Below are 27758 nucleotides of genomic sequence, written 5' to 3' on the forward strand. Positions count from 1 at the left end.
ACAAGAATGTACACTTCCGATGTGGCCTTTAAAAATAATAAAACGTTAAATACATGTGTAAAAAATAAACAAAATGATCATTGAAATGTATTCATTTTGTTAATGAACTGGTTAATAAAGAGTTTTTATCCCAGCTCTATCAGAATAAAACGCGCAAGAACCTATATTATTTTTTATTTTATTGGTATTGTCACACGTTATGCTTTATGTAGAAGGAGCACCGGCCCAGCTTCCTGTCACGTTGTGTCTGACTTGATTAAATTCAGACGTGGATGAAGCTGGTGTGAGATTTCACTCCTCGTTTGTTTCATTGTGCGCTTCAATGCGTGGAGGGAGCAGAGGTCAGCGCGCCAGAGGGACGCCCTCCCCTGATTAAGACTTACAGGAAACCCTTTGAAATATTTAGATGATTAGGAGAGATCAGTCCAGATCACCGGGTGACACAGGTCAGGATGGGTTATTTTCTTGGATGAGAGCCGCCAGTGGACTCTCGCACCGGGATCGCTCGGGCTTTCAGGAGCACTGAAGTCGCAGCGCTCCTCCCGGGAGCAGCTGCGGGCGGCTGGCTGGCCGTCTGGTTCGCTCTCAGAAGGGAGGGCTCGCGTTGAGTCCTGGGGTCTCCCCCTGATAACACAGCGGGGGGTGGGGTGGGGGTCCGACGGATGACCTGTTCGGGAGCTAATTTCGTCCCGCAGTCAACATGATCATGGAGTTTTTCCCCCTGAAGAAGCTGCGGCGGAATGGCAAATATTTTCTGTTTGCGGCGATTCTCCTGGTTGGACTTTTGGCAGTTTACCACGAGATGGTTGCTGCAAGAGCTTGGAGCAGTGATGTCGGTAAGTTGGGACTCAACAAGTATATGTATCTTCAACTCTTTTTTTTCTCCACTTTGCTGCAAACTAAAAGTAACCTGCATGAATGTGCAGTAAGTATAAAATGTTAAGGAGTGCAAGAGAAAAATAACAATGTGCAGAAATCTCTTAAATTAGATTTGTGCATTTTTACTCATTGCCACTGCAATGGACTTTGTATGTGGCATCTCTGGACTTTGTAATGAGTTCTTCTTGAGTCATATTATTTCTGAAGGAGCTTAAATGATTGCAGAATACAATTGGAAGATTTACTGATTGCAAGAAGCTAAGTTATTTTGCCTTGGAAAATTACTCATTGAAAATTCTAACCTTTAACATGTCACAACCACAATCTTTTATAGATAGACCAACACAAAGTAGTGTACAGTTATGAAATAGAAAAAAGAAAGATGTGTGTATGTGTAGGCGTGTATGTGTACATATGTGTGTGTGTATATATACAGTATATATAGCTGATAAAGTACTTAAGGTTGGATTGGAGATGCACCTTCCAGTACAACGTCTCTAAACAAAGAGCCATCCTACCAAAGCCAGTAGAGATACACCCCACAATACTTACAGCTGAAATATACAGTACTTCTTCTATTGACTGAGAGGGGCTGAGTACAAATGTATGCCACTCTTTTCAGATTTTCATTTGTAAAAAAAATAGTGTTTAAAACCACATATCGTTTTCTTTACACTTTACTACTTGGCAGTAATTTGTGTTGGTCTTTTATGTAAAATATGTGAAAAATCTCAAATGGTTCAGATATTTCTCGGTACACGATGAATGACAGGATTGATTAAAAAAATAAAGTAAAAATAACAAAGCAAATGTTCACAGTTAAAGAAATCTTGAAGGGTTTTATTAAGATTAAAGTTTATAGATTTTGAGTTTGCTGATCAATGTCAAAATCTGTTTCCACATAACATCAAATGCAGTAAGTTTCCTTTACCCAAATAGTGCCTGCAGCAACTCAAACCTGTCATTATGTTCATCGGAAACCAGAGCCTAAGGCAGATGAAACATCGGTATTGCAAAGATGTGTGTGTTTTGATTCTTTTATAGACAGTAAGGAGGGGTTAGGCAAACGGTGGGGTCAGAAGGTCAGTCAAAGCTCAGAATGCCTCTCTCAAACCACACATCCTGTGCTCTCTGCTTTATTTTCACCTCATGTCAAAACGTTCTGTCTCGCTGTCGCACTCAGCAAACTAACTCGAGGATGTGGCTGTGGCTGCCGACTGGATGGAGATGAAATCAGCCAGAGTTTTCAATCTGACGTCTCCCCACAATAAAAGAAACAGAAACGCATGATGCTCATGCTTTCAACAATGCGTTTGAAATGGGGTTTGTCAGGTTGCACATACATTATGCTCCTCAACAGAAACATAATTCTCTGATGGGGAAATGTGATGGAAATTCTTGTGATTTGGCTCGAGCTGAATCATCTGTTATGCTGACTGTGTTTGTTCTTATCTTTAATGCTTCAAAATGAAGGCCAGGCAGCTATCAGTAAAATTATCAAAATTAGACAAAACCTCTTTATAGTTTGAGGTCTGATTCATTTGGAATTTAACAATTTGATAGCAGTTTATACTCATTCATTTATCTACCCATCCATCTTCAAAACCATCTGATCGTTTGTTCCTTGAAGTGACATTTCCAATTACAAGCTTTGCTTCTCTCTTATTGGGCAGTTAGAATGCAAACTCATATTTTGGTTAAGATTGGCCTTACGATGAAACAGAGCAGACACTTCATTGTTTCTAAAATACACAGTAAATAAATTATATGTCAAGTCAATTTTATAGGTATTTTTTTAATGGCATTAAAATAATAGCAACTAGTTTGGAATTGACAACGTCAACTAAGTGTCTGAGGTACTGATTAAATTCCTTTAGTTCTGACTATTATCTTTGGCCATGAGATATATATTGACTGTGACCTTCTTAATTAAGTCAAAGTGTTCCATTGTTGTTGGACAGTTGTTCTTAAGAATACGTGGTTTACTTTCTTACAAGCAAAAATCTGAAAAGTGTGGCGTGCATTTGTACTAAGCCCCTTCCTAGTCAATATTAGAAACAATAGTAAAAGCTAATGGGATCATGTATGAAAGCATGGGGAAAGAGCTTCTTCCCACAGGGAGCTGGACCCAGACATGGGATAAGGGTATATATCGTGATAGGCACGTGATCAATATCAATAGAAAATGTGTCCAATAAATGTTCAATAATTTTACTGAACTCCGTTACAGAACCTTATAGCATTCTGGGGGATGTAGTCAGAAAAAAGCTGCAGAGCTTCTCATGGCTACCTAAGCAAGTTTGGTGTTATCAACTAGCTATGCGGTAGGTTAGCAATAACCTGCTGGGTAACTTGTGCAGTAACAGTTTCAGGTTTCACTTGAAAATAAACAACCTGGAGTGAAACGAGAAAAAGAGTACAGTACAGCAGCTTGAGAGGAAATTGAGTATAAAACAGAAAAGGTCACATCACCATTTTTGTATTATTTTAGCTATTTAAAACAAAAAACTAATCAATTATCAATATTGGCTGATATAAAAACACTTATGTTGTGATATGTTTTTCAGCCATAGATTCTGACTGACAGTCACTTACCTACCATGCATACCATGCAAAAGAGTCTCTTCACTGCGTGACAAAAGATAAAAGACTTAGCTTATTTTATTACAGAACTTGTTTGGAAACTAAATTAAGCAACACTCCAAACAGCTTTCAGTCCTGCTTTTTCAGAAGTAAAATACACGAGTGAACCTAAGGGCAATTACTTTACATAAATCTGTCATAAAATTCAAATGAAAGTGTCTTTAAAGCTCTCCTATTAGAAAATGGAGGCTGCATTGCTGTTTTTGTTTTCCCTGTGCAGCGGGGCAATCACATGTTCATCACCTCTACCCCAGAGAACAAACCAATGCAGATTCCCAGCACAGGTTGCTACGGGATCGCACACATGCTCAGGGTTTAAGATATGACTCTTAAAGGAATAGTTTATTTTTCCCTCATGTGGGTCACACAGGCTCTTATTACAGATAAGTTAATATTGCTGAAGTTAATAAAGTCCTGATAAGGAAACTAGTTGGAAGATTTCTGTGTGGTAAGCATTCCAGTTTATATTTTTTCATTTATGTTTTAATAAACTGGGAAGGTCATTGTGAAGGTTATGTAAAAAAAAAAAGAAAACATTGCACCAGCCTGTCTCCTGTGTCATCTATCATTTTGGTATTTGCAGTTTCCTTGGAGAATATTTTGACATTGAGTGTCTGTATTTTGTAATATTCTGCAGACTGAAGGAAAAGTGTAAACTGCATAGCTTACAGTTTAAGACTAAAAGCAGCATCTCTGGTGAAAAAATATAAATTGATGATGCAGATTTAGAGGTTTTAGTAAAGGTCAGTGGAAACTTTAGGGTTCAAAAGTAAATGAACAGGTGGCAATGAAATAAAAATTAAAAAATAGTTGAATATCAGTTGCGGTCATACTCTGTCATCTCATCTTCAAGTTATTCTTCAGTATCTTCTCACTTCTAACCTTTAGTGAATTGACTATATTTGGCTGCAGATTACATATATTTTTTTTTGATATGTGGTTATTTTTAAAGTCACTTTGTTTGTGCATGATGTTTTGATTGATGTCGCTTTTCTGCCTTAAAGGTATTCTGAAATACCAGTAAGCTAATTTCACTGGCAGTTAGTCAAACCTTTGAACAAGATTTAACATGTATGACAGAAAACTTGAAATTCTTTGAAGTATTTGTCTCTTAGTTATCTTAAACTTCCTTTAATTAACTGCTCTGTTTTACATATGCACTAATTTAGTCAAGTGGCTACTTTTACTTAGTAATTTCTTTACTTATGAAGCACAACACACATCTCTATATGAATGCCATGTTCTCTCATCTTTCTCATTTTGAAGAGTGGAATTTAGTAAGGATCTGTGTGTTGCATCATATTTATACCCCCAGGAAACAGGCATTTATGTAAAACCAGTGGCACATGTTAATGCTCCACTCTGTAGGTTAAAAGAGTAGCAGATACAGGTTTGTTGAATTGCATTTGCTCTGCAACATATGGATAGTGAAATAGTTAATCAGCTCAATTATAAACCTAAACAAATAAAAATGTATTTAAAAAGCCTCCATTACATTGATTATATAGAAATTTGATGTACTGCTAATTGTGACAGGCAGTTTCCAAAAGCAGTAATTTCTGTCTCACTGTAATTAAATGTTCTTATAGGTTTTTTTTTTTTGTTTTTTCAAAAGTCTTGTGAGTTGAGATGATACTACCATCATTACAGTATAATAATAATAATTTTATTTTAAGGCTTTTCATGCATCTTTGCTGTGTGTTTCTGTAACCAGTTTGTTTTGTTCTGTTCTTGAGGCTTAGTGGGGATTTGCCTCTTGTGGTTAATTCTTTGAGGCTGTGGGTATGATCATTAACCAGCAAATGTGCACACCTTCATCACAGCTCACTACACTCTAGTTTTTTGGGGAGTTTTTTGTTGTTGATTTTTTTTTTTTTTTACTTTGCAGAGAATTTTCCACTAGGCTTGTGGCTATACCTTAAACAAAGGTATAGTCTGTTTCCCCTCAAAAATATTAGATTAAATAAACCTTCCCACAAATATTGCTTAGCCAGCAGCAGCTCAATTATCTGGCTTATGCACATAATCTTATTTTGGTTATGAATAATGTACAGTACCCACCACCACATTTGTTGGCTCCCCTGATAAAGGACGGAGGAAAAATAGAAAAACAGAAATCCCTCTCAATATGCAATTACTATGACTTATGCTATTTATATTTATAGGGTTAGTAATAACTTTGCTTCCCATTGAAACAAAATTCAATGGGAATTGAATTCCTATTGAATTCAATTGGGGACAGTTTAAATTTATTCATACATGTAATCCTAATTACTAAGGATGTTACCCCTGAATTTGAACACAAGGTTAGCTGACTGGCTAAAGCTAGCATAATGAATAATGTCAACTTTTCATTATTACACAAATACATTAAACCTTGAGATCTTCCAGTTTTGTATAATACATCAGCTTTTGCTATCAGGTATTGAAACAGACTTCTTAAAAATATTTTAATATTTCACCTAATGTGTAAACTTTTGTTGGATCCATTAATTGGTGACAAATGACTCATTGTTTAATAAATATGTATAGTGTAAATTTGATGTGACTCTGAACCACCCTTCACAATGAGAAAGAGAAGAGAAAATGGTATTTATTAAGGCAGAAATTACAACAAGAAGACAGTCAATTGACTAAACCATCCAACATTATGTGTATCCAGCATAAATATGAATCTAAAACCTTTCACAGAGATAAATACAACACTGCATCTCAAAAGCCTTTTGACTTTGACTAAATGTTTAACAGAAACTTACAGTACATTTTACTATAAACTATAACTATAAAAGTCATTATGGAAAAAACATCACCATATGTCTGATTTAGGTCAGACATATACTATCCTAAATCAGATTTAGGTCAGTATATGTCTACATGAAAATACTTCTCTTTTTCTTAACAAACACTCCAGAGTTACCCGTGATGTCATAATTGGCCTCCACATTTCAAGAACTTGGAGAGCTCCACCTTAGTGGTAATGACAGACCTTCATGGGGACTTCAATCTCAGCTCACTCTCTGTTACCACAGTCATATAAATCCACACAGTGAGGGCCTATTTTGAAAGACACTATAATTTCAGAAAACATGGAGGAGGTCAGTGGGGATAACTCTTTGCATCGAACTTGCCAAAAGCACCACATACGTTTGCTAAGTTTAGGATTGAAATGATTGACATGGAAATGTCCTCAGCTGTAAATATGAACACGGGGAGACTCGCTTAAGACTCCATTGTAGACTTAATACAAAAAAAGTAAATGTAAAAAGTGTAAAACAGACTGCAAATCAACAGCTATTTTAAGCATTAAGCTTACTGTTTGTGATTGTCCCAGTGTTTTTTGTCTTTCTGAACATGCATTTCTGATAATCAAGTTTTCCTACTTTTCTTCAGGTGTTGATCCCGACAGCAGCAACTGGAGGAGAGCCATGCTAAATCAAAAGGTAACTCGAGTGAATAGAAAAAAAGAAGAACTCACATAAATAAAGGTGATGCAAGACTGTGTGTTTGTGCAAAGAGGAGAATGGGAGAAAGCAAACTAAAGCTAAATATGGCTCATTGTGTTTTCTAGGGGAGAGAAGATGGTCGACCAGACTGGGTGGAGGATCCAGACTCTTGGAGGTCCAGCTTCACTCCACAAGCATGGAAACCAGAGGTGTGTGTGTGTGTGTGTGTGTGCGCGTGTGTGTGTGTGTGCGTGTGTGCGTGTGCGTGTGCGTGTGTGTGTGTGTGTGTGTGTGTGTGTGTGTGTGTGTGTGTGTGTGTGTGTGTGTGTGTGTGTGTGTGTGTGAACGTCTGGGGGCTCCTTGCATGCTTCAAAGTTCCAGCTCACCTCTTTTGAACTCTAAATCACCTGCCTGGACTTGCCCACTTTACTCCCAGCTCGGTGCATTTCCATGTTTACAGGGTCGTTCCTGCAACAGTCTGCAGGAGCTTCTACTGCTTTGTATTATCATGCTTATCAGATTTCCACTATTTTAAGCAGGACTGAGCTTCAGCCAGCTGCTTCACCTCATGTTTCATGTCAGAAGAGAGTCTTCTGGCCTGACTTGCCAACATAACCACGGTTTATAGTAATAGTTCCTGTTTGCTATGTTTTTGCATGTGGTTGGTTGTCCTTTTTTAGCCTTCTTGTATTCTACTAATTTCTGTTATTCTCTGCAACCCATTTTCTTTCATTTTGATACACAAACTAAAAGGCCACTTTTAGCAAAAAGCCAGATTTGAAAGTTTGACTCAGTGATAATGAAAATGTCTTCATTTGCAAAAAATAAGAAAATGTTGTTTTTAATTTTATATGTGTTACAAGTTTTAAACATCAGTGAAGAATTTGGGATGGGTTTGTCCCTCACAAAAGAACTTTTGGCTTTAAAAATGCGTGAAAGTTAAAAAATGAAAATATAGCCATCCAGCTGAGAATATCTTGTGTTCATACAATTAGGTATGAAAAGTCAGCAAAATATATATTTTTTATCTGAATTTGAGCATCATTCCAATTTTAAGGCTTTAACTTGTATAAATATGGTGTTGAAAGGCAAGGTATATATAAATATATTAGACATTGTCAGATTTGTATGGAAAGGTTTCTTTTTTTTGCATTCAGCTGTATTTCCACTTTGGTGCCGTTTGTTCTGTTGATATCCTGACATCAAGTGATTAATCCAGAAGTGATGAAGTGACAAGTACTGTACGAGTCTGAAGTATTCACTGTTTCCAGTTCCTTTGGTGCTTAAATGCAATGACAACAAAGGAACCTTTCCCTAGGTTGTAAATCACTGGTGCTATAAAATGTATCAACAGGAGAACCTTTGTTTGTGCTTTAATAGCTCCTTAAGCAGGATATGTATTTAGAAAGATCAACAGTGAGAATGTATTCACACTAAATATGGACTTAAAGGGATGATAAGTTATGGGTTAAAGCTGCTTGAATTAATGTTTTAGCAGAGGAAAACCCTCTTCAATAACATTGTATTTGTAATTGTTGTGGGTAAACTATTTAAATAGACTTCAGAACATTTGATAATTTCCTTTTCGGATCTGAGTTTTCAACAACATTTTGATTATTTCTGCTTCTTTTCTTAAAGTCATTTGTATTTCTGTAAATTAAAATATGTTATAATTAGAGCTACACAATGCACAAAATAATGATCATATCAATGTTTTCAATAAAACAATTCTATAGGACTTAAATATAGAGTTTTAACAGATGTATGACCTGGGCGGTACCAGGTTCTAAACTGATTGCCGTTCAATTCAAGCTTGAACTCACACAGCACAGATTCAACCATTTTTGTTTTTATTAAAAAAAGATTCATATTAATTAAAAATAGGAACGTTTGTGGAAAATTAAATACACCCCAAAACTAATGCAGTATGCATTTTACAAGCTTTTATCTTAATGAAGCTCACAGTAGAGCCTAACCCTGAACAAATCTCCACTTCATCACAGCTGTCTCAACAATAGTGCACATATTACCCAGTATATACATTATCTGATTTTTGTCTGTATTTTACGTCATCTCTAAACATGCCTTGCAATGAATCAGAGCAAATTAGTCTGTTTACGGTAGGCCATTATTGCAAACCCTGCATGTTAAAAAGTTCCATAAAACAGGAAGTTTGATAGCAGTCAATGTAGCAGAGCCTGTCGTGAGACCAGAACAGTAGAGTTTACAGGTTACTGATTAAAAGTATGGCTTTAACAAAGTTATAGCTGGCAAACTTTAATGCTGAACATCTGTCAATGAATAAACTCCTTAGACACTGAGTGAATAGTTCCTTTGACACTTAAAATATGTAACCAAAAACAATCTGCATCAATAATATTGCTGAGTTTGAATCCTGAACCTCATGCCAACCTTTTCCTGAATGTAGTGGAGGCAGCAAACCGCTGATCTTGACCACTAATGAAACCGGATTAACCACACACTGATTTGGCCCTCAGTCCTGGTGTCCTGTTCCTGTTCTGTGATCGGCACGCACACGGATCAGATAACACGGACCCTTCGGCAGATGTCACAGAGGTGTATGTTTACAGGACATCTGGGCCTTGACTGGCAACCAGCAGCTCCATTGTGGGCATATAGTATTTTACTTTGTACTCACTTTGAATTAAAATTTTGAAAATAATTTTTCTAAATGCTTCCTTTTGCTTTCTATTATATTACCCGACTTTGCAAGACGAAGTCTTGTTCAATGTAATATTTATTTACTGAAATAGATTTCCCACATATAATAATAGATTACTCGCATCTTTTTACTAATAATTTGGTTTGGCTTACCCATTGAATAACACATGTTTATATACAGAAAAGGGTGTGTTGAGATCCACTGCCATTGTGCTGTCGAGCCCCATCTGAGGAAGTGCGTACTTGTTGGTTTTAGTTTAAACGCTGTGGCCAGATGGTGGCCTGTCCGGCTCCTGCAAACACAATGCTCTGTTTATATCACTGCCCCCGCTCTCTCCTTTCGCCCTGCAGTTTAAGGGACAGGCCAATCTGCATGTGTTTGAGGATTGGTGCGGCACCTCTACCGCAGACCTGCGCAAGAACCTGCACTACCCCCTGTATCCACATGTGAGTCGAGCTGTTATCGCTTAATCTCAGTCAGTAATTTGACACTTGACAATACCAGTAAAACTTCCCAAACGTGTTTCTCCTTTTAGACGTGAATATGTGTTTCCAATAAACACATGAGCAACATTTCCTGTTACCTTGTCTCTGTCCTCAAACATGCGCAGCACTAAACAAAAATTCAGTTACTGCTCAGGTGCCTTCTAAAACTATTAATACCTCAGACAGTACTTTAAACAGTGTTTTTCCTTTTTTCAGACCAGAGTTAAACTACAGAACATTTTTTTTGGTCCCTTATATTTTATTATGTAACTCATTGTGCTTTTTTAGCTTTATGTCCCATAAACATACAGCTAGATAAAATGCGTTTATTTTCTTCTTTTCTTTTAAAGTTATATGTATAAATGTATTTTTATACTCTAAAATTTGGAAGTACAAATAAAATCTTTTTTTTTTTTTTTTTAACTATAGAACAAATATTTTTTTCTGGATCATTTTAAAAGATGCCAAGACTTTTCTATGCACTTTTTCAGTAAGTTCTCCAATTCCTTGATATTTATGTGGGACAGAGGAGAGTCCTGAGCAGAGCAAACATGCTCATGTTTTCCATCAGGGGCGCATTCTACACCTACATGCAAAGTCCTCCTGATCCTGGTCTTCTCTTCCTACTTTGAGCCAACAACAAGTCTGATTTACTGTTCTCTTGTCATTCCTTTTATTAGTCCAGGACCAGAGTCAAGAAACTTGCTGTTTCTCCTCAGTGGACCAACTATGGACTCAGGATATTTGGATATTTACATCCATATACAGATGGTACAACCTTTACTTTAACATTTTGCTCGTTCCTTTTACAACCCATGCAGGCATACTAACAATGCCCTTGATTTTTCTTCCTCTGTCAGGAGACTTTGTGTTTGCAGTGAGCTCTGATGACAACTCTGAGCTTTGGCTCAGTACAGATCAATCCCCGCTTAATGTCCAGTTGCTGGCGTGGGTCGGAAAGGTATGGATGTTTGAGGCCTCCTAGTTTTTAAGTTTCTTTTTGTCACAGCAATCCCAGTCACATCTGTTTGCACACATCTTTTTATCCAGACCGGTACGGAATGGACGGCCCCGGGGGAGTTTGAGAAATATGCCAGTCAGACCTCCAGACCAGTTAGGTGCGTCAAAAATACAGTGTGTCTGTTTATGCTCTGAACGATGACTCATCCAAAAAAAAAAAAAAAGACTTCATTTCTTTCACTTGCGTTTCAGACTCATTGGTTCCACTGATTTTATTTCCACACCTGACATACAGTAGCTCCATCCCATAAGTTTATTTTGCAGCACTGTGATTTTATTTTTATTTTGCTCGTCTATTTGTTTTCTTATTTTCAAACAATTTATTCTGTATGAAATAATTTTGATACAATGTAAAGCTCTCCGTAAAGTTCATCATTCACACTCTTTGTATTGGTATAATTACTTAATAGGTTTTATCAAATTTATGTTTTTTGCAGTATTTCAGCTAGTAAGCAGATGTCCGTCAGCACAACACTCAGTAATTGACTCTAATGTATCAGTAAGAAAATAAATTAATCAATAGTTTATCAGATTAAACCAGTATGATTGATCGAATACCTAACACTTCAAGCAAAATAAGAATCAGCATCCGATCCCTACTGATCAGTAAACTCAAATCAATAACACATAAACTCTTATTGTACGTTATGAAAAATATAAATACAAACAATTATTTCATTTATTCCTAGCAATTATTAGCGAATGTCATCACTGGGCACTTTGACATTATTCCAATTAAGATTCAAATATTTATATATTCTAATTAATTGAAAGGAATTACTGCCAGACACTCTCCAATTCAAGCAAAATATTAAAAGCTCTCTGTTCTGGACAGTTGAATTGAGAATATTGCGAAATATGAAATGCTTTTTGTCGAAAGGTGTGCGACTATGGTGACCTTTGGCCTGGAGTTTATAAGCTCATGTCAAAATGACCTATTAGATCGACTTCAACACAAGGCAGAGTAATCCCTTTTAAAAGTTTTTCTCCTTTTGGACAAGCAATTCAGTTCGTTTTATTTGCTGTTATTGAGCCATTACAATGATTTTAAGACCTGGTAATATTAAAAGAGGAAGAACTGACCTGAAAAAGTCTCCACTCTTCCTGCACCCTTGAGTTTTATCTGTTATGAGCTTGTCTGTGCAGGAAATGCACAATCTAAACCAGTTTAGTGAGTTGACACAAAAACTTTGAGAACCTAAGTCACCAATAACCGTACAATCATGCACACTCACCAACCGACCAACCGACCAAACTCAAAATGAGTGGTGGTGCTCCAAACCTGTGGTAAACAAAACCTTTTTAGTTACACTAATAATATTATTTTCTTTTTGTAGCGAAAGTAGTAGTAGTAATGTATGTTATTTGTAATGCACCATAAATTTTTACTAAGTGCATTTTCTCAAAGTGCTAAGTGCACAAAACTGTTAGACAGGAAGTATTTTTTATGTTGTTGTAGAACAATTTAGAACAACAAAAAATAAAGTCAGCTTTGTCGAGAATATTCCTACCAGGAATGTAATGGCTTCAGGTGGCTTTGAGAATAGAGTTTAAGATTTTGTGGATTGCTTTTCAAGAAATGTACGGTTTGTCTCCCTTCTCAGTTACAGAGATATGATTCATATCCACTATTGTTCCCATAGTACAACTTAAATAGAATAATTATGATGATGTCATGATGTGAGCAGAGCCTTAATTTTTAATCTGCAGCATTTTTCATTGTAACCATGTTTTATGTTTAAATATAATTAGACCTGAACTGCACAAAAAACTTGCAGTTGAGTCAGGTGCTGTTTTAAGCTTTAAGCAGTCCATCCATATTGTAGCTACTGTGTGTGTCTGACAGAAGGCATATAATTGACTTCCACAGTAAAGTTAGCAGACAGTGTTGTCTTGAAAATGGCCACCCTCTTCTAAAGAAAGATCCAAGTATGTAATGGTCTCAAACTAGCAGTCAGAAAGAGATGAATAGATGTCAAAATAAAGACAAACAATACTCTTCAAATTAAAAGCCCTTGCAAATGTGGTTTTTACATGACCAGTGGATTTAATGCTGCTATTTAAAAAGTAATAATGTTGGCTTTCAAAATAAAATTTAAAGGAAGCTCTTCAGAAATCTCAGTAGTTCAATGTAAAGATATTGCAAGGTTCCACTTTGCTACTTGAATTGTCAGACCTGAAAAAGAATATTATCTTAGGCATTCAAAAGAACACCTACATATACTTTTCAAAATAAAAGCCTCAGTACTTGATTGAGCAGATTGCCTCAAAAGCAGTTTCCACGCTACTAAAGCAACTAAACCTGAACTGAACAAGGGATTGTGTTGGCCTGTTCAAAGACAACTCATATATACTTTTCAAAAGCAAAGCCTCAATATTTCTTCATATTGCAAACATGAGTTCCACATTATTAGAGAAACTAAGGCCATCTTGAAAGGGTGAACTTTCAAAATGAAACTTACGTACTTCATAGTTTAGATTATTGTAAATTACTGTTCTTCAGTAATGAATGAACTAAACCGGTGAGGAAAAGGGAATATTTGCCTTTTGAATGAAATTAATGTAATTATCTTCAAAATAATCTACAGCTCAAATTTAATTTGATAGATTCCTGGAAATATATCCTACATTAAAATGCTTCTAAGCTGGAAGCAGCACTTTTTGGCATTACAAAATAAGAGTGATTGAAACTTTTAAATATTCCTTGGTTTTCTGAGGTGCATTTGCTAACGTATAGGTTTAAAGTCAAATTTCTATCAACCAATAAGCCTTTTTATGCACTGGGCAGTATTACAAAAAAAGTTGCAAACAGTCATGGGGATGGGAGTAAAATAAGCATACTTGATATGGCTAAGTATTGTCATACTACTGGAATAAGCTTCCTGCTCATTGTAAGACTGCCCCTACCTTGAGTTTATTTAAAACAAGGTTAAAAACCTTCTTATTTGACGTTGCCTATTCTTAAATTTTTTGGAACTCCATTCATTCACTATATTCAAAATTTTAATGTTTATTTTGTCTATTTTTTATCTCTTTGATTTTTTTTAAATGTTGTTTTTAATTTTCTTGTACAAGCACTTTGAATTGTCTTTGGCTGAAAGGTGCTATATAAATAAAGTTGCCTTGCCTTGCCTTGCCTACTGCCATAGAACTTAAGAGAAACACATAAGGCTGCAATTCAGGTCCTACATGTTTTACTTTGCATGTTAAAATGAAGAATCGTTAGAAACAGACTGAGCAGATGTGGCTTGTTGAGTAGGGTTGACAAGAGAGGCTTTTCCATACTTCAGAAAAGTGTGGGCTCGTGACTTAGGTTTGCAAAATCTGGAGACATTTGGCAATAATGCAGTCTATTTGACAAAATGATACTGAACCTATTTGTACACCTTATAACAACTGTCAAGCATGGTAGAAGAGGGATAAGGATTCAGATTTCTTTCTCAAGCCGCAGAACCTGCACTGTTTGCAGTCAGACCTCTGAATGCCACAGTATTAGTCAAATGTGAGGCTTTCTGTTCGACAACTGAAGTTTGGCCAAAGTGGGTCATGCAGCAGCACAATGATACCAAAATAGGATGGCAAAAATAATCAAGTGGATACAGTGGCCCAGTCAAAGTCAAGACCTCAGCATGATTAAAAAACTGTGATGCCACATGAAGAGAACTGTGCAAGAAACAAAAGAACTGAAGCAGTGTGAGCCAGAACTTCTCCACAATAATGAGAGAGACTCGTAGTCATACAGAAACTACTTCAAGCTAATTCTGCGAAAGATGGTTCTACGAGCTAATGAGTCATGAGGTACTTATCTTTCCTTGTGATTGTAAAATATAATGTACGCATGTTGCAGTTAGCTTCAAGAATAAAAAAAGCTTAAAATAAAAAATATATATATGGTGAATAAACTGGTCTTAAATTATCACTTTAGATGAGTCGTTTGATTCATGCAGAAAATATGACACCTGTTAAGTCAGCTCCAAGAAGTCATCACAGAAATGGAGCGATAGATTTTAATCTGACCGTAAAACTGCGGTCGCATTTTAGTAGAAAATGGATCTTGCAGTTCAGGTGTTAAGATGGATTATCTCTCCAGACAGTTTATGCTTTTATGATTTTTAATGCAAAAATCCAAAGAGGAATCCTGACTGTCTTACAGGCTTTCAGCTCAAAAGAGATACTTTTTTGAAGTTATTCACAAGCAAAATGACAGAGGGACTGACCATGTGGAGGTGGCTGTAAGTGTACCACACTCAGATCAAGTGATTCTGTATTTTCCAAGAATCAACAGCCTTTTTTACGTTTGTATCAAAGTAGAAAGTAATGGGTTTTTTTTGTTTTTTGTTGTCTTTAAGTGGCAGCTATTGGACCACAACTTCAGATTTACGGTTATTGAGTCGAAACACATCTCCCTTTATGTTGGTGAGTGCCTCAAGATGGTAGATGCATGAAAAGTCCATTCCATGTGTGCATCATGAGCGTGGTTGAAAAGTGACACCATATACTTCAGCTTTGCATAGTGGCTGAAAACTGCAAGTCATAGGAAATGTGACCCACTTCTCTCATTCGAACTTTTTGTCCTGCAGATGAGTCTGACTTGAGGATGAACTATGTCACCCACATACCACAGACAGTTGCGAGTCATGAGCACACCTTCTCAAAGCAGCGCAGTAGTGCTGCAGTAGACATGCTGAGGGAAGACCCGAGAGACACACTCTACCAAGGTGAGAGACATCTCTAAATGGCTCCATTTCCTGTCAACCCCGGATGCAAGTGTTGAGCAAGTCATTTCCTCATACCATCAAAGCAAAAGATAATCCTGATGCAAATCTGCATGTTGTTTGTTTTGCAGTCCATCTGATAAACAGCAAGTATCTACAAGGCATTCTTCCTGACTGCACATATAACCCCACCTACACGATCAAAGACTTCCCTCTGCTTCGTTACCAAGGACTCCAGTTTGTATGTTTTCATGAAGTTTGTAGAAGTTGTGTTTACCTTACACTGCCTGTAGTACCTTCCCAACGTATTGGTGCCCTTTAAACATGTTTTCTTTTTTATGTTACAAGTACAAGTTTAATTTATTTTATTGGGCTTTTATGTGATTGAGTTGTGAAGCAGAAGGAAAGATATGCCTACTTTTATCTCTAAAGAGAATGTAATTTAATCTTGGTATAGATTCACTGCTCAAGACATTAACTGAAAAGGGAGATAATTGCACAATGCTGGCTTAACAGGACATGGCCATCTACCCTGAACTGACAGGCTGAGAAAGAAATAGTTAGAGAAGTAGCCAAAGGACACACAGGAGCTCTAGATCGAGAACAACTAGACTGTTGAAATAAAGACCTGAGAAATCCAATTTGAAGTTTGCCACAAAGTCCTGCAGGAGACACCACATACATGAGCGGAAGAAAACACGCCATGGTCAGATGCCGTGTGTATGGGCGGGGGAAACTAACACTACACATCAACCTTATCACACAATCTGTGTGAAAAATGGAGGTGGTAGCATCATGCTGTAGGAAAGCGTTTCCTCAACATTGATAGAGTGGCTGGTCAGAGCTAAGAGGATAATAGGCTCAGGAAAATACAGCTTTTGAAGAAAATAATGAAGCAATGCACACAGAGTACAGTTCAAAAAAGGACTTGAACATGTCACACCTCTTGAGCTGGATCTGTCAGTAACTCCTGCCACACTGCACTACGGGAAGATGACTGACTGGTCAAATTGTTATTGCAGTAGAATTGCCACAACCGACAAGCAACTCAGTCCAATAATAAGTGGGCCGCAGGTAATGGACGTTGATGTACTTTTTAGTAGTCAGAGGCTGACAAAAGAAAGCAGAAAAGCAAAAGAAATCATAATGCTGAGGCAAAATAGTACAACCATCTGGTATCTGTTGAAGCAGCAATCACCCACAAAACCTTCTGACACTGCATGATGTTTGTAGGTCACCACAGATTGAACTGGGGATTTTTTTTTCTTTTGCTGCAAAATATTTTATTTAAACAGCCAATAACTGCAGCTGAATCCCGCTGAGAAAAACTTGAAAGTTGCATGTTGGATCTTCACCTTTTAGCAGGCTTACTTTGCTGACACCCTGTGTTGGTCTTTCACATAAAATTGCAACACAATACATTAGAATTTGTGTATGGACATTGAAAAACTGTGAAAAGGTCCAAAGGGTATTAATAATTTCTCAAAAGAATTAATAGTTAATATTTACATATTAAAATGAAGAATACAGAATAAAAATGTTGCATTTTGTGTGTAAAATTGGAATAATGTTTTTTCACCCTCCACACTGGTTCAAGTAAATGTTTCCTCCCATAGGTTTCAACAACTCATTTAAAGTTAAGATCAGACTGGTTCAGCATTAAAAACTGTTAATTTGATGTTTGGTTCAACTCTATATTTTAAAATAGCCCAACATATCTGCCTCAGTTTGACTATATTTTGGGGGTTTTACTTTCTAATCTTAATCCGAGCCTCGTTCACATTCCTTCTGACGTCTAATTGGCATCTAAAAATCCACAGTTTTTTCTTCATGTTCTATCTTGGCTATCTAGCTGTGTTAGAACTCCATCGTTCCTGTCTTTGTGATTGTAAACGTGATATGCTTCAAGGGTTCATGCAGTAATTGTTTTTTATTCCATAGGTTCAGATGTCCTACATCTACCCGAATGACTACACCCGGCTCACACACATGGAGAGAGAAAACACCTGCTTCTACCCAGAGAGCTCCTATTACAAGAAGATGTGAGACCCTTGAATAAAAATATCATGGCACAGGTGCATCTCAGTTAATCAGAATCTCAGCAATTATCTTATTTATTTCAATAAGTGAATTCAAAAAGGTAAACTTATAAAGATTCATTATCTTCAGAGTTTTATACGTTGAATTTATTTTGATGATTGTGGTGTAGCTCAAATAAAAACTCAAAATTCATTGTATTACACAGTATGTGCTCTCAATACTAATTAGTTGTGTTGATGGCAATTGCTGCATCAGTACTGCATTGCATGGAGGTGATCAGTTTGTAATCGCAAAGTCCAGGTCGATTTTATAACAAGCTTCAGTTTACCTCCATTGTTAATTATGTTGTCTCTTATCTTCCTCTTGACAATAATTCATAGACTCTTTTGTAAGTCAAAGTGACACCTTAGTCATTAAACCAGGTGTTACTACTTTTGACAGTGTGGATAGGTTCAGGACTAACTAAACACTAGGATTATAACAGTGGCTAACCTGTGTCCTCAGTATGTCCCTTTACTGGTTCATGATCCTCTCAAGGCTGTAATTATCCTTGCCACTTGTGCACCATTGTGTACTAAACTTTCCAATAATATTTCTGAGAAACTTTAGTTGGCTTCTCATCAGCTGTAATCAGCATTTACAGAAATAATCTCGAAACGTAGCACTTTGTGTGTGATGAATCTACATTTAATAATTTTCTGATGTATTGAGTCACACCTGCTGCTGTGGATGTGCATGTTTCTACAGCTAAATTCTGTGATTACAAAAAAAGAAATTTAAACTGAGGATTCAGTCTATCTATAGTGTATCATGATATGACATTCCGTCAACTCCAAAAGCAACCAATTCCTGTTTAGATGATTGCTTTGTTTCCACCAGGTATGGTTTCTCTAGGTACATGAGATTTGACCGCCCAGATACTCACAAAAAAGGAAACGGAGACATAGGTATTTTATTTTTTATTTTTATTTCAACTTGTTTGCATAATCAGACAATGTTATTATCAACTTCTGATCTTGCTTTTGGTGAATGCCAGATTTTGGTTTGCAGAGTATAAAGTCAGTCCATGAGCAGGAGAAGGACATCTTTGGCTACAACGCCAAACACAGAGAGAAGGAAACAAAAGCAGACCAGATGAAGAACAATGTCTATCCAGACTACGGAGATGATTATGACGATTATGTGCAGAACCGCCGGCGCAAACTTTTCTCCTTTGCCACAAGAGGCATTGATGATACACTGGACAAATCTCCTGATGAAAGAGAACGCATAAAAGACTTTCAGAATAGAAAAGAAAAGGGTGCTGTTCCACAACCTCAAAAGGAGGCAGGCAAAATACCTAAAAAGGTATTCGAACAAGATCCGCATCAAAACAGGACGGAGTTTAAACATGAAGGCTCAATTAAAAAAGTAGAACCGAAAACGAAAACAAAGGTTAGATCAGCAAAGATACAGAAAGTCAAAGCCATCGCAAAACCAAAGCAAACTAATTCTTCAGCCCTTATTGGTAACGGAGAAATTAAAGCAAAGCAACAACTAGCCATTCTGCAGAATCGAAACCCGAGATATTCAAAAACAAACCATACTCAAATCCAGAAACTCAAAAAGTCTCCAATTGAAAGAGAGGACAGGCCTGAAGCTATGCCTCAAAAACCCACTGCGGTCAACAGGCAGAAGCTTCCAGAGACAGAAAAGGTTTTCCATCCGGATATCAACAGTCATTTCACTACTACAAACAGAAATGGCAACCAGTTTATCGGAAAATCAAATGAAGCGGAAACTGATCCCAGAAAAGCTCTCCGGGAAAAGGAGATAGAGCTGAATAAGCCTTTACAACAAGACCTGGATAATCACAACAATAGTGATAAAATGAGTACTCGAGGAAAAACATTTAAAAAGAAATCTTACTTGAGGGGAGAGTGGGATCATGCAGGGGAAGAAGATGGTGATCACAACAGAACTGAGATCAGAAGAAATGCAACCCATAGAGATTCAGATTCCATGTGGGAGCAACAAGGAGACATGGCTATAGATCCTGATGAAGAGGACCTCACTCCAGCACCAGTTTTCGATACTCAGGTCAACTGGAACCAGACCTTCCAGGTTAACCACCTGGACCTGCAGTCGCAGCGTTCCGACTGGATCGACCTTTCCTGCAACGTCTCCGGAAACCTGCTGCTGAACCCCAGTGATGCTCTGGCTGTTGTTCATGCCTTTATGGATCGTCTTAATGAAAAGCACAAGGGGTGAGCATTGGTTTGACTTTTTGTATGTATAATTCATACTTGCCAGCACTTCAAACAAGAAACTAAAGACTTTTTGTAGCCCAACTTCAATTGAAATGTACAGTATATTTAACTCCTAAATTGTGAAGATTTATTACCCACTAAGTGATGTATGTCAGTATTTCTTTTGGCCATTTTGTTGATTATGGCTCACAGCTAATGAATGGCCTTAGTTACATTAACCAGGCCATAATTATTTATGGCCCTGACGGTAATTCAGTACAACTCCTGACTTACTGAAACACTCCACAAAAAGACTACACCATGAAAGGTTAGTGCTAGAGAAGTGTTTTGTCAGAGTGTTTTATCTTTACACATTAGTGGAAAATTGAGTGGACATTAAAAAAGGTTGGATTACAACAATGTACAAGCAAAAACAAGTTTGACTTTTCCATAGTCAGTTAGGTGTACATGTTTGTAAGAGTTTCATTATATTTTTATGGCATGATTCTTCAAGTAAGACGTGTCATATATTGTTCATTGGAATATCCAAATATATATATTTATTTTTAAAAAGAGAAATGATCATTTAGCCTGCAATTGTCTTATATTTTCCTGCATTATTTAAGATTTTTACTTTGAATTATTCAAAGTTTATTTAATCTACATATTGTCATTGACATATTTATCACTTTTGACTGTGCACGCAGGCGATTCACATTGGTTCGCGTGCTTAATGTTGTTAAGCGTGTGGACGGATACAGGGGCAGCCGCTACCTCTTGGAGTTGGAGCTGAAGGATGCCAATGGCCAGCTGCTGCGTCTGACGCATTACATCTACACTCTGATTCGCCACAACCCGCAGCGCAGCCAGGACTTTATCTTCCAGCGCTCGCAACCTCAGCTGGTTTTGTGCAACCCGGTGGGGTTCCGCTGGAATCCCGATGCCACTGTTCATTTCATAGTGCCTGGTAAGCACATCTTCCTCTTATTCCAAGACTAATAGTGAGCTGCTTTTAGTGATATGATCTCATTTTGTGTTTACTTGTAAAAAAAACACAATATTTTTGGATATTAATTGCCAATTGTAACACTTGGGCGAAGAACATCTTGTGAAGGAAAAATTTAGTAACACTGTTTATTCTCTCCTAAAGCTGAAGTTTGGTCTCGAATTTTGTGCAACTTAACAATCTTTTATTAAAGGCCACATATAAATTTTATAGCCTAGCTTTATATGGTTGGCATTGGGGTTGTACTGTAGCTCATTGTAGCTATTTACTTCCGCGTCCAAGTTTGACAAATCTCCTTAAAAAAAGAACATTTCGTACAAGTTAGCTGAAAACATAAAAATAGATGAAAGTGACAACCTGGTAGCAATCAGGTTGACCATTTCTATGCCAGTGTGGACCAGAAATGGTCCACACTGGCATTCTAAAATAACATCTCATAGGTAAGTCAGGATTTAGCACTGGTAATAGTGTCAGCATTGTTTCTCTCAACAACTGTCATAAAGACAGATTTTTTGGTATTAAAAAAATATTTAAAAAGCGTTACAAAGATTAACGCATACATTAATTTTGTTTGTTTAAGTTACTTAGCTTTTCAAAGAGATCAAAATACATAGAACTTCTAAGGTACAATGAAATAGCACCTGCAGTCAAATACTCTCTTTTTCACCTCAAAATACAAATAAATATAATTCTGATTTATTGTGGATTACAGAGCCCGTTGTTTTTGTTGCCACCTATTGTCAGTGATTATATGAGCATGCATTTTATTGTGAAGAATTTCCTTTTAACATACCTGAAGAAGTCTAAGTTGATTGATGCATTCAGAGTTTGAGTTCTTTTCCTTTTTAGTTTACCGAAATATTATGTGATGGTAATTTTGTTTGGTTTTCGTGCACATGCTGTATTTTCTTTCTTGAGACAATCATATCATTTTTGTGAATGTGATTTTCCAGTAAAAAACCAAGCCCGGTGGGTGCAACAGCTGATTACAGATATGGAGGAAGTGTTCAGAAAAACCGGAGATTCAAATTTTAACCTGATCATCACTGACTACAGCAGCACAGACATGGACGTGGAACAGATTGTGCAGAAATCCTCACTCCCCAGGTTTGTGCTTGTCTGTGTTTTTTTAGTTTTTCTTTCTCTCTTTCTTTGTGTGAAACCTGTTTTGTAACATGTGTACTATGTCATTACTGGTTTAACAGATACCAGTATGTGAAGCTGAGTGGGAACTTTGAGCGCTCGGCTGGTCTGCAAGCAGGAATTGATCTAATAGACGTGAGAACTGCAACAACACAGTAAATGAAGCACAACATGAAATGTCTTTATAGAATTATGATTGTAAGTTTCCTCTCATATGTCTTTCTCAGGATGACCACAGCATCGTGTTTCTTTGTGATCTTCACATCCATTTCCCTTCTTCAATTGTTGACACAATCAGGAAGCATTGCGTGGAGGGACACATGGCTTTTGCTCCTATAGTCCTCAGACTGAACTGTGGCAGTACACCATCAGACGCCAGAGGTGAACACGCATGTGTTAATTTTGTTTTTCAATGGGGCGTGCTGTGGTGGTGCAGGGGGTTAGCACGCCCCACGTTTGGAGGCCTTAGTCCTCGACGCGGACGTCGCGGGTTCGACTCCCGGTCCCGACGACCCTTGCCGCATGTCTTCCCCCCTCTCCTCACCCTCCTTCCTGTCTGCCTACTGTCAAAAAAATACGAGCCACTAGCGCCGCAAAAACTCTTCGGAGAAAAAAATGGAAAAAAAAAAAAAAAATTTGTTTTTTAATGACTGTTTACCTGCTCCTGTAGCTTTGGTGCAGTGAGTTGGTTTACAGCTGTTTGAATGCTACATTGCTACAGATTGTAAGCCTAGTACTAAAATTAACCCTAAATAAAAAGCTGCATTTTCACACAACTGCCAAAGTGCAGTTGTGTCTTGGCTCTGTAATCCATCAAATATAAATATAAATCTCTGAGCATCTGTTCAAGATCTCAGTCACCGGCTGTCTCGTTTTGTCTTTTCATTTTCACAAAATAATACTTGGTATACATCCATCCATCCATCCATCCATCCATTTTCTGTTCACCCTTTGTCCCTAATGGGGTCGGGAGGGTTACCAGTGCCTATCTCCAGCTACGTTCCGGGCAAGAGGCGGAGTTCACCCTAGACAGGTCGCCAGTCTGTCGCGGGGCAACACAGAGACATACAGGACAAACAACTATGCACACACACACCTAGGGAGAATTTAGAGAGACCAATTAACCTGACAGTTATGTTTTTGGACTGTGGGAGGAAGCCGGAGTACCCGGAGAGAACCCATGCATGCACAGGGAAAACATGCAAACGCCATGCAGAAAGACCCTGGCCGGGAATCGAACCCAGGACCTTCTTGCTGCAAGGCAACAGTGCCACTGTGCAGCCCCGCACTTGGTATACATCTGGAGTAAACACAAACAGTCAACATTCTGCAAATTCTGACATCCAGCAAAGAATCCGCTAACAGAAGAAAGAATCTTCAGCTCGCTTATTGTCATCTAACAATTCAATGTAATCAGGACTTAGTATTTGTTCATGAATTAAAATAGTCATAATCTGTAACTATAGTGAGTGTTTTTCCCTTCTGTGTAAAGTTTGAAAATAACTATTATCCTTAATGGATTGATGAAAAGAATAAGTTGCGTCACAAAGATCATTGAATCCGTTTTGAAACACGTGAACATGTCAGAATTTTAAACAGAATGTACTTTTATGTGTTTCATATAACTATATGGCTTAATATAATGTTCATTGTATCCTGGTTAGTCCATTAAAACAAGACATGTTAATGTTTTTGATGAACAGAAACCAAACCTCTTTCGAGATGCTGCGGTTTTGGAGTTGGTTAGGTTAGAACTTCCACTTCTCCTTGACTCAAATACTTTGAGTGGTATAAAATGACATCCATCAATGCAGCACTTTTAGTTAAAGGATAAATCATTAGACAGTAGAAGTCAGAATTTATATCTTTACATATTGTCAGAGTGAATTAAAGGACTGATTTAGATTTTCAGAAAGAAATGTGCACTTCAGAGATCAGCTACTTTTCAAAATCCTTTTTTGTTTTTGTTTTGCAATGGGCCACGTGAATTACCTCTTTTCATTAAATCCTTAAGAAACTTTCTGTGTTTTCTTTCTTGTAAGACCCGCATGAAATGCATAGAGCATAAATAAACATAGAGTAAAATTATTAAATGAGCCATTGTAGATAATGATATAGGATACATAATGGTCTTCTGGAAAACTGACAACCTATCCACTAATGAATGTAATTTTTGTTCATGCAGGTTACTGGGAAGTGAATGGTTTTGGTTTACTGGGGATCTATAAATCTGACCTGGATGCCATTGGAGGAATGAACACTAGGGAGTTCAGAGAGCGATGGGGAGGAGAAGACTGGGAGCTCCTCGACAGGTCTGTTTGTTACTCTCTGAGGATTCCATTTAGCTGGAATTTATTACCTTTTACATACAGCATCAAGTATGCTTTGATATGTTGTTTTATTCATTGTCCTTGCTTTTTTTATTTCTTGTCTAGATAGTGTTTTTGCTGTCTGAACTAAGCAAGAATGGTAAAATTTAATGGGAAGATGGATGAAGTTTTCTAGAATCAAAATCATCTGTACTGGCTAAGTTTGTGTTAGCCACAAACAAAGAACATGGCTTACATTATCACAGATGCCATGTAAATATATTATCTTTAGAGGAGATAAATTGAAGATAAAAAGAAATAATATTTATACATTATGTGTATGCACTTCTTTTTTTTGGTATATCACATAAAGTTCAGATAAAATACCTAGAAACTGTGGTTGTAACCTCTGACAATGACAAAAGCTTTACGTATGAGTTCTTTTAAAAGGTGCTGTGTGTAATGAACAAAAATATTTATCTCGGTTTGCAATATTTCTATTTACATAATAATTTAAAACTTTCCACAATGTTGCTCTCTGGTTTAGGATCCTCCAAGGTGGGCTGGAAGTGGAGAGGATCTACTTGAGGAACTTTTTCCACCGCTATCACTCTAAACGAGGCATGTGGAACCGGAAGATGTCAGCGAGCCAAACGTGACCCCACCTCAACATCACCATTTGCACAACTGTGGCAACCGAAGCACTTTAAGGCTGGACCGCGCCTCCTGCCCCCAACTGTGTTTAACCTGCTGACTGTCAAAGAAAGGGACATTAGATCGGTTCCTGAATTCGTTCACTCAGGCTGTATGACGAATGTGGTGACAATGGAGCTTATTGTTACCCAGATGCTGCTGCTCAGAGTTTATTCACTGGATTTGCTCTTGACTACTACTACTGCTGTAGCAAATGATGAATGGTACCGACTACAAGTCCTCGCTGTTCACCGTGCTGCCTGCTGAAGTGCCGATCTGCATCACAGGCTGCAAGGAAATAAATCGTTCCAAAGATGAAACTGAACTTAAATAAATACACTCCAAGAATGTATGCAAGAACACACAAGTGTCCTTTTTTCAACCTTGCACGTAAGTGAACTGGTAAAAAGGACGGGAAGAAAATCATGTTTGGTTTGCGTATATCTTAAATACAACTGTTCTTTATTTTTATAAATGACAGATGTAATATTTATCAAATCAGTTTCTGGTTTAATTTTTGTTAAACATTTAGCTTTATTTTCAGCCTCGGTCATATACCTCAGTTTGCTTATCAAGTGCCCTATTTTTTGGTGTCTTCTTATTGTGTAGATTTCAATTACTGATAGATGTTTGCATAGACAAGTTCTTTATGCATTTAATTTCCAGAATTATTTTTATTTCATTCTTGAAATGTGGAAGTTTTGTTTTATGCAGTGCAGAAATAACTTGTATATAAATCACAGCCTATTGATCTGATCCTTGGTTGTAAAAGGATTTCTGATTACTATGTGGACATTGTTCAGATAACATCTGAGAGATTACATAGTTGAAGGACCAATGTGTTTTTCTGAGCCTTAATTAATGCTTATTAAGTATGGCTATGTTTAGCATGTGTGGACAGTCTGTTGAAAAACATGAAAAAAACCTGCAGAATTAAGGTTATTTATATTCTTGGTGATAGTTGATGTTCTTTTTATTAATTGTTCTGTTGTGTAATTCTTTTTTTTTCTCTTTTTTTGCAAACACAGATGGTACTAGGGCAGAAAAAAATATCTATTATAATACAGGGTTTCTATTCAATCTGTAAAAGTTTGGAATTTGAGTATTTTCAAGATTGAGTATGAAAAACTTGCAAAATCTTTGTATTGTACAGTGTTTTCTCCTACCAACTTCAATTGTCAGTCAATTCATCTATTCATTCATCCATAAGGTTCCACATTTAAAGTTTGATGAGTGCAGAAAAAGAAAAAAGATTTTTCATAAACTTTTGTATTTATTCAAAGAGTGAACTCCCCAATTTGTTTCAGAATATATATATTGGATTTTGGCACAGGGAAATAAATGGGAGCCCTGTATAATGTGTAAAATCAAGTTTACAACTACATTTTCATTTTTCTTACAGATTCCAGTTTAACTAGAGCTTTGTGCCACTCCGATCAGTGCCTTGAATCTGATGGACATCAGACTGTTAAGCTTGTCATTTAGGCCAGTAAAGATGACTTTTCTAGGCTGATGCCAGAAATTGTCTGGTTTTCTTTATTTATAACACTGAAGATACTGTCATCTTTTGTTTTTAATGTTATCTTAGCCTCAAAGGTGGATCTTTTCCTTTTTGTTGCTGCTCATGCCTAACTGTTGTAAAAATTCTAAGTTTAGATGTAGTTATTTTTGCTCTATGCCGGAAAGACGTCTTTGTTGTAATTTTGTTTTTCTTCTATTGTCTCTTCTCAGGGATGTGTTACACTGCCTTGACAAATCCCAGGGGAAAACTTAAAAAAAATAAATAAAGAATAAAATTTCAGTTTCCTCAGTGCCATTGTCATAAACTTTGTAAAACTAAGGTAAACTTTGAACTTGAAAAAGAAGATACAGTATTGTGGCTGAATAATATTACCGTGCACTTTCGTACAGGATTTAGAAGTTTGTATTGGGGCATGCACTCCATTTCCAAGTTTAACACAGTCACATGTCTCCCATGGTTTGTACTTGATTTGGTATGCCATGTTTCAACACAGTAAAAAGCACAGGAAACATCCTTGATGGACCCCTGTGATCAAACTGATGGAGTGTGTAAAGTTGTCCTGCCAACATATACTGTGGCAGGAAATCTAAAATCTTGTTTCCAAACAGGATTTTCAGTTAGAATTGATGGAGCTTACCTACTAAAGTTAGTGTGGCATGATTGTTGGCAAGACATTAAGCGAAAAGATGAAAAGATTTCAAAACACTTCAAAAGATTAGCTGTTACTTTTTCAAATTGGAGTAAAGTGGAATCTATGGTATTAAAGTAAACATTATGCAGTGACATTCTGTCATATTTCCCTGAAATCAAGACAAGTTTTTATTTTGTATCTCACTTTAAGTGAGAAATGTTTTATCCAGTTTCTAATCAGGGTTTCATTCCTAAATAGGAATTTATTTATGGTTATGCCTAGTTTGTTTAAAAAAAAGCCCCAAACCTACATGTATTC

The 27758-nt window shown here is 37.0% G+C and overlaps 1 protein-coding gene across 1 annotated transcript; it reads left to right on the plus strand.

Moving 5' to 3' along the window:
- The first annotated feature begins 318 nt into the window (after positions 1 to 318).
- Positions 319 to 27093, plus strand: LOC102223638 (beta-1,4-N-acetylgalactosaminyltransferase 3-like). The gene is made up of 20 exons (XM_023351650.1): positions 319 to 836; positions 6913 to 6962; positions 7091 to 7174; positions 9999 to 10094; positions 10814 to 10904; positions 10994 to 11094; positions 11184 to 11251; positions 15307 to 15385; positions 15503 to 15569; positions 15734 to 15871; positions 16000 to 16109; positions 17810 to 17910; positions 18788 to 18855; positions 18945 to 20154; positions 20844 to 21103; positions 22096 to 22249; positions 22348 to 22420; positions 22513 to 22666; positions 24471 to 24597; positions 25142 to 27093. The coding sequence occupies exons 1-20, from the start codon at positions 701 to 703 to the stop codon at positions 25251 to 25253; spliced, it is 3279 nt and encodes a 1092-aa protein (XP_023207418.1). The 5' UTR covers positions 319 to 700; the 3' UTR covers positions 25254 to 27093.
- The last annotated feature ends 665 nt before the right edge of the window (positions 27094 to 27758 follow it).

The sequence above is a fragment of the Xiphophorus maculatus genome, chromosome 2 (genome assembly GCF_002775205.1).
Source record: "Xiphophorus maculatus strain JP 163 A chromosome 2, X_maculatus-5.0-male, whole genome shotgun sequence".
Classification (NCBI taxonomy): domain Eukaryota; kingdom Metazoa; phylum Chordata; class Actinopteri; order Cyprinodontiformes; family Poeciliidae; genus Xiphophorus; species Xiphophorus maculatus.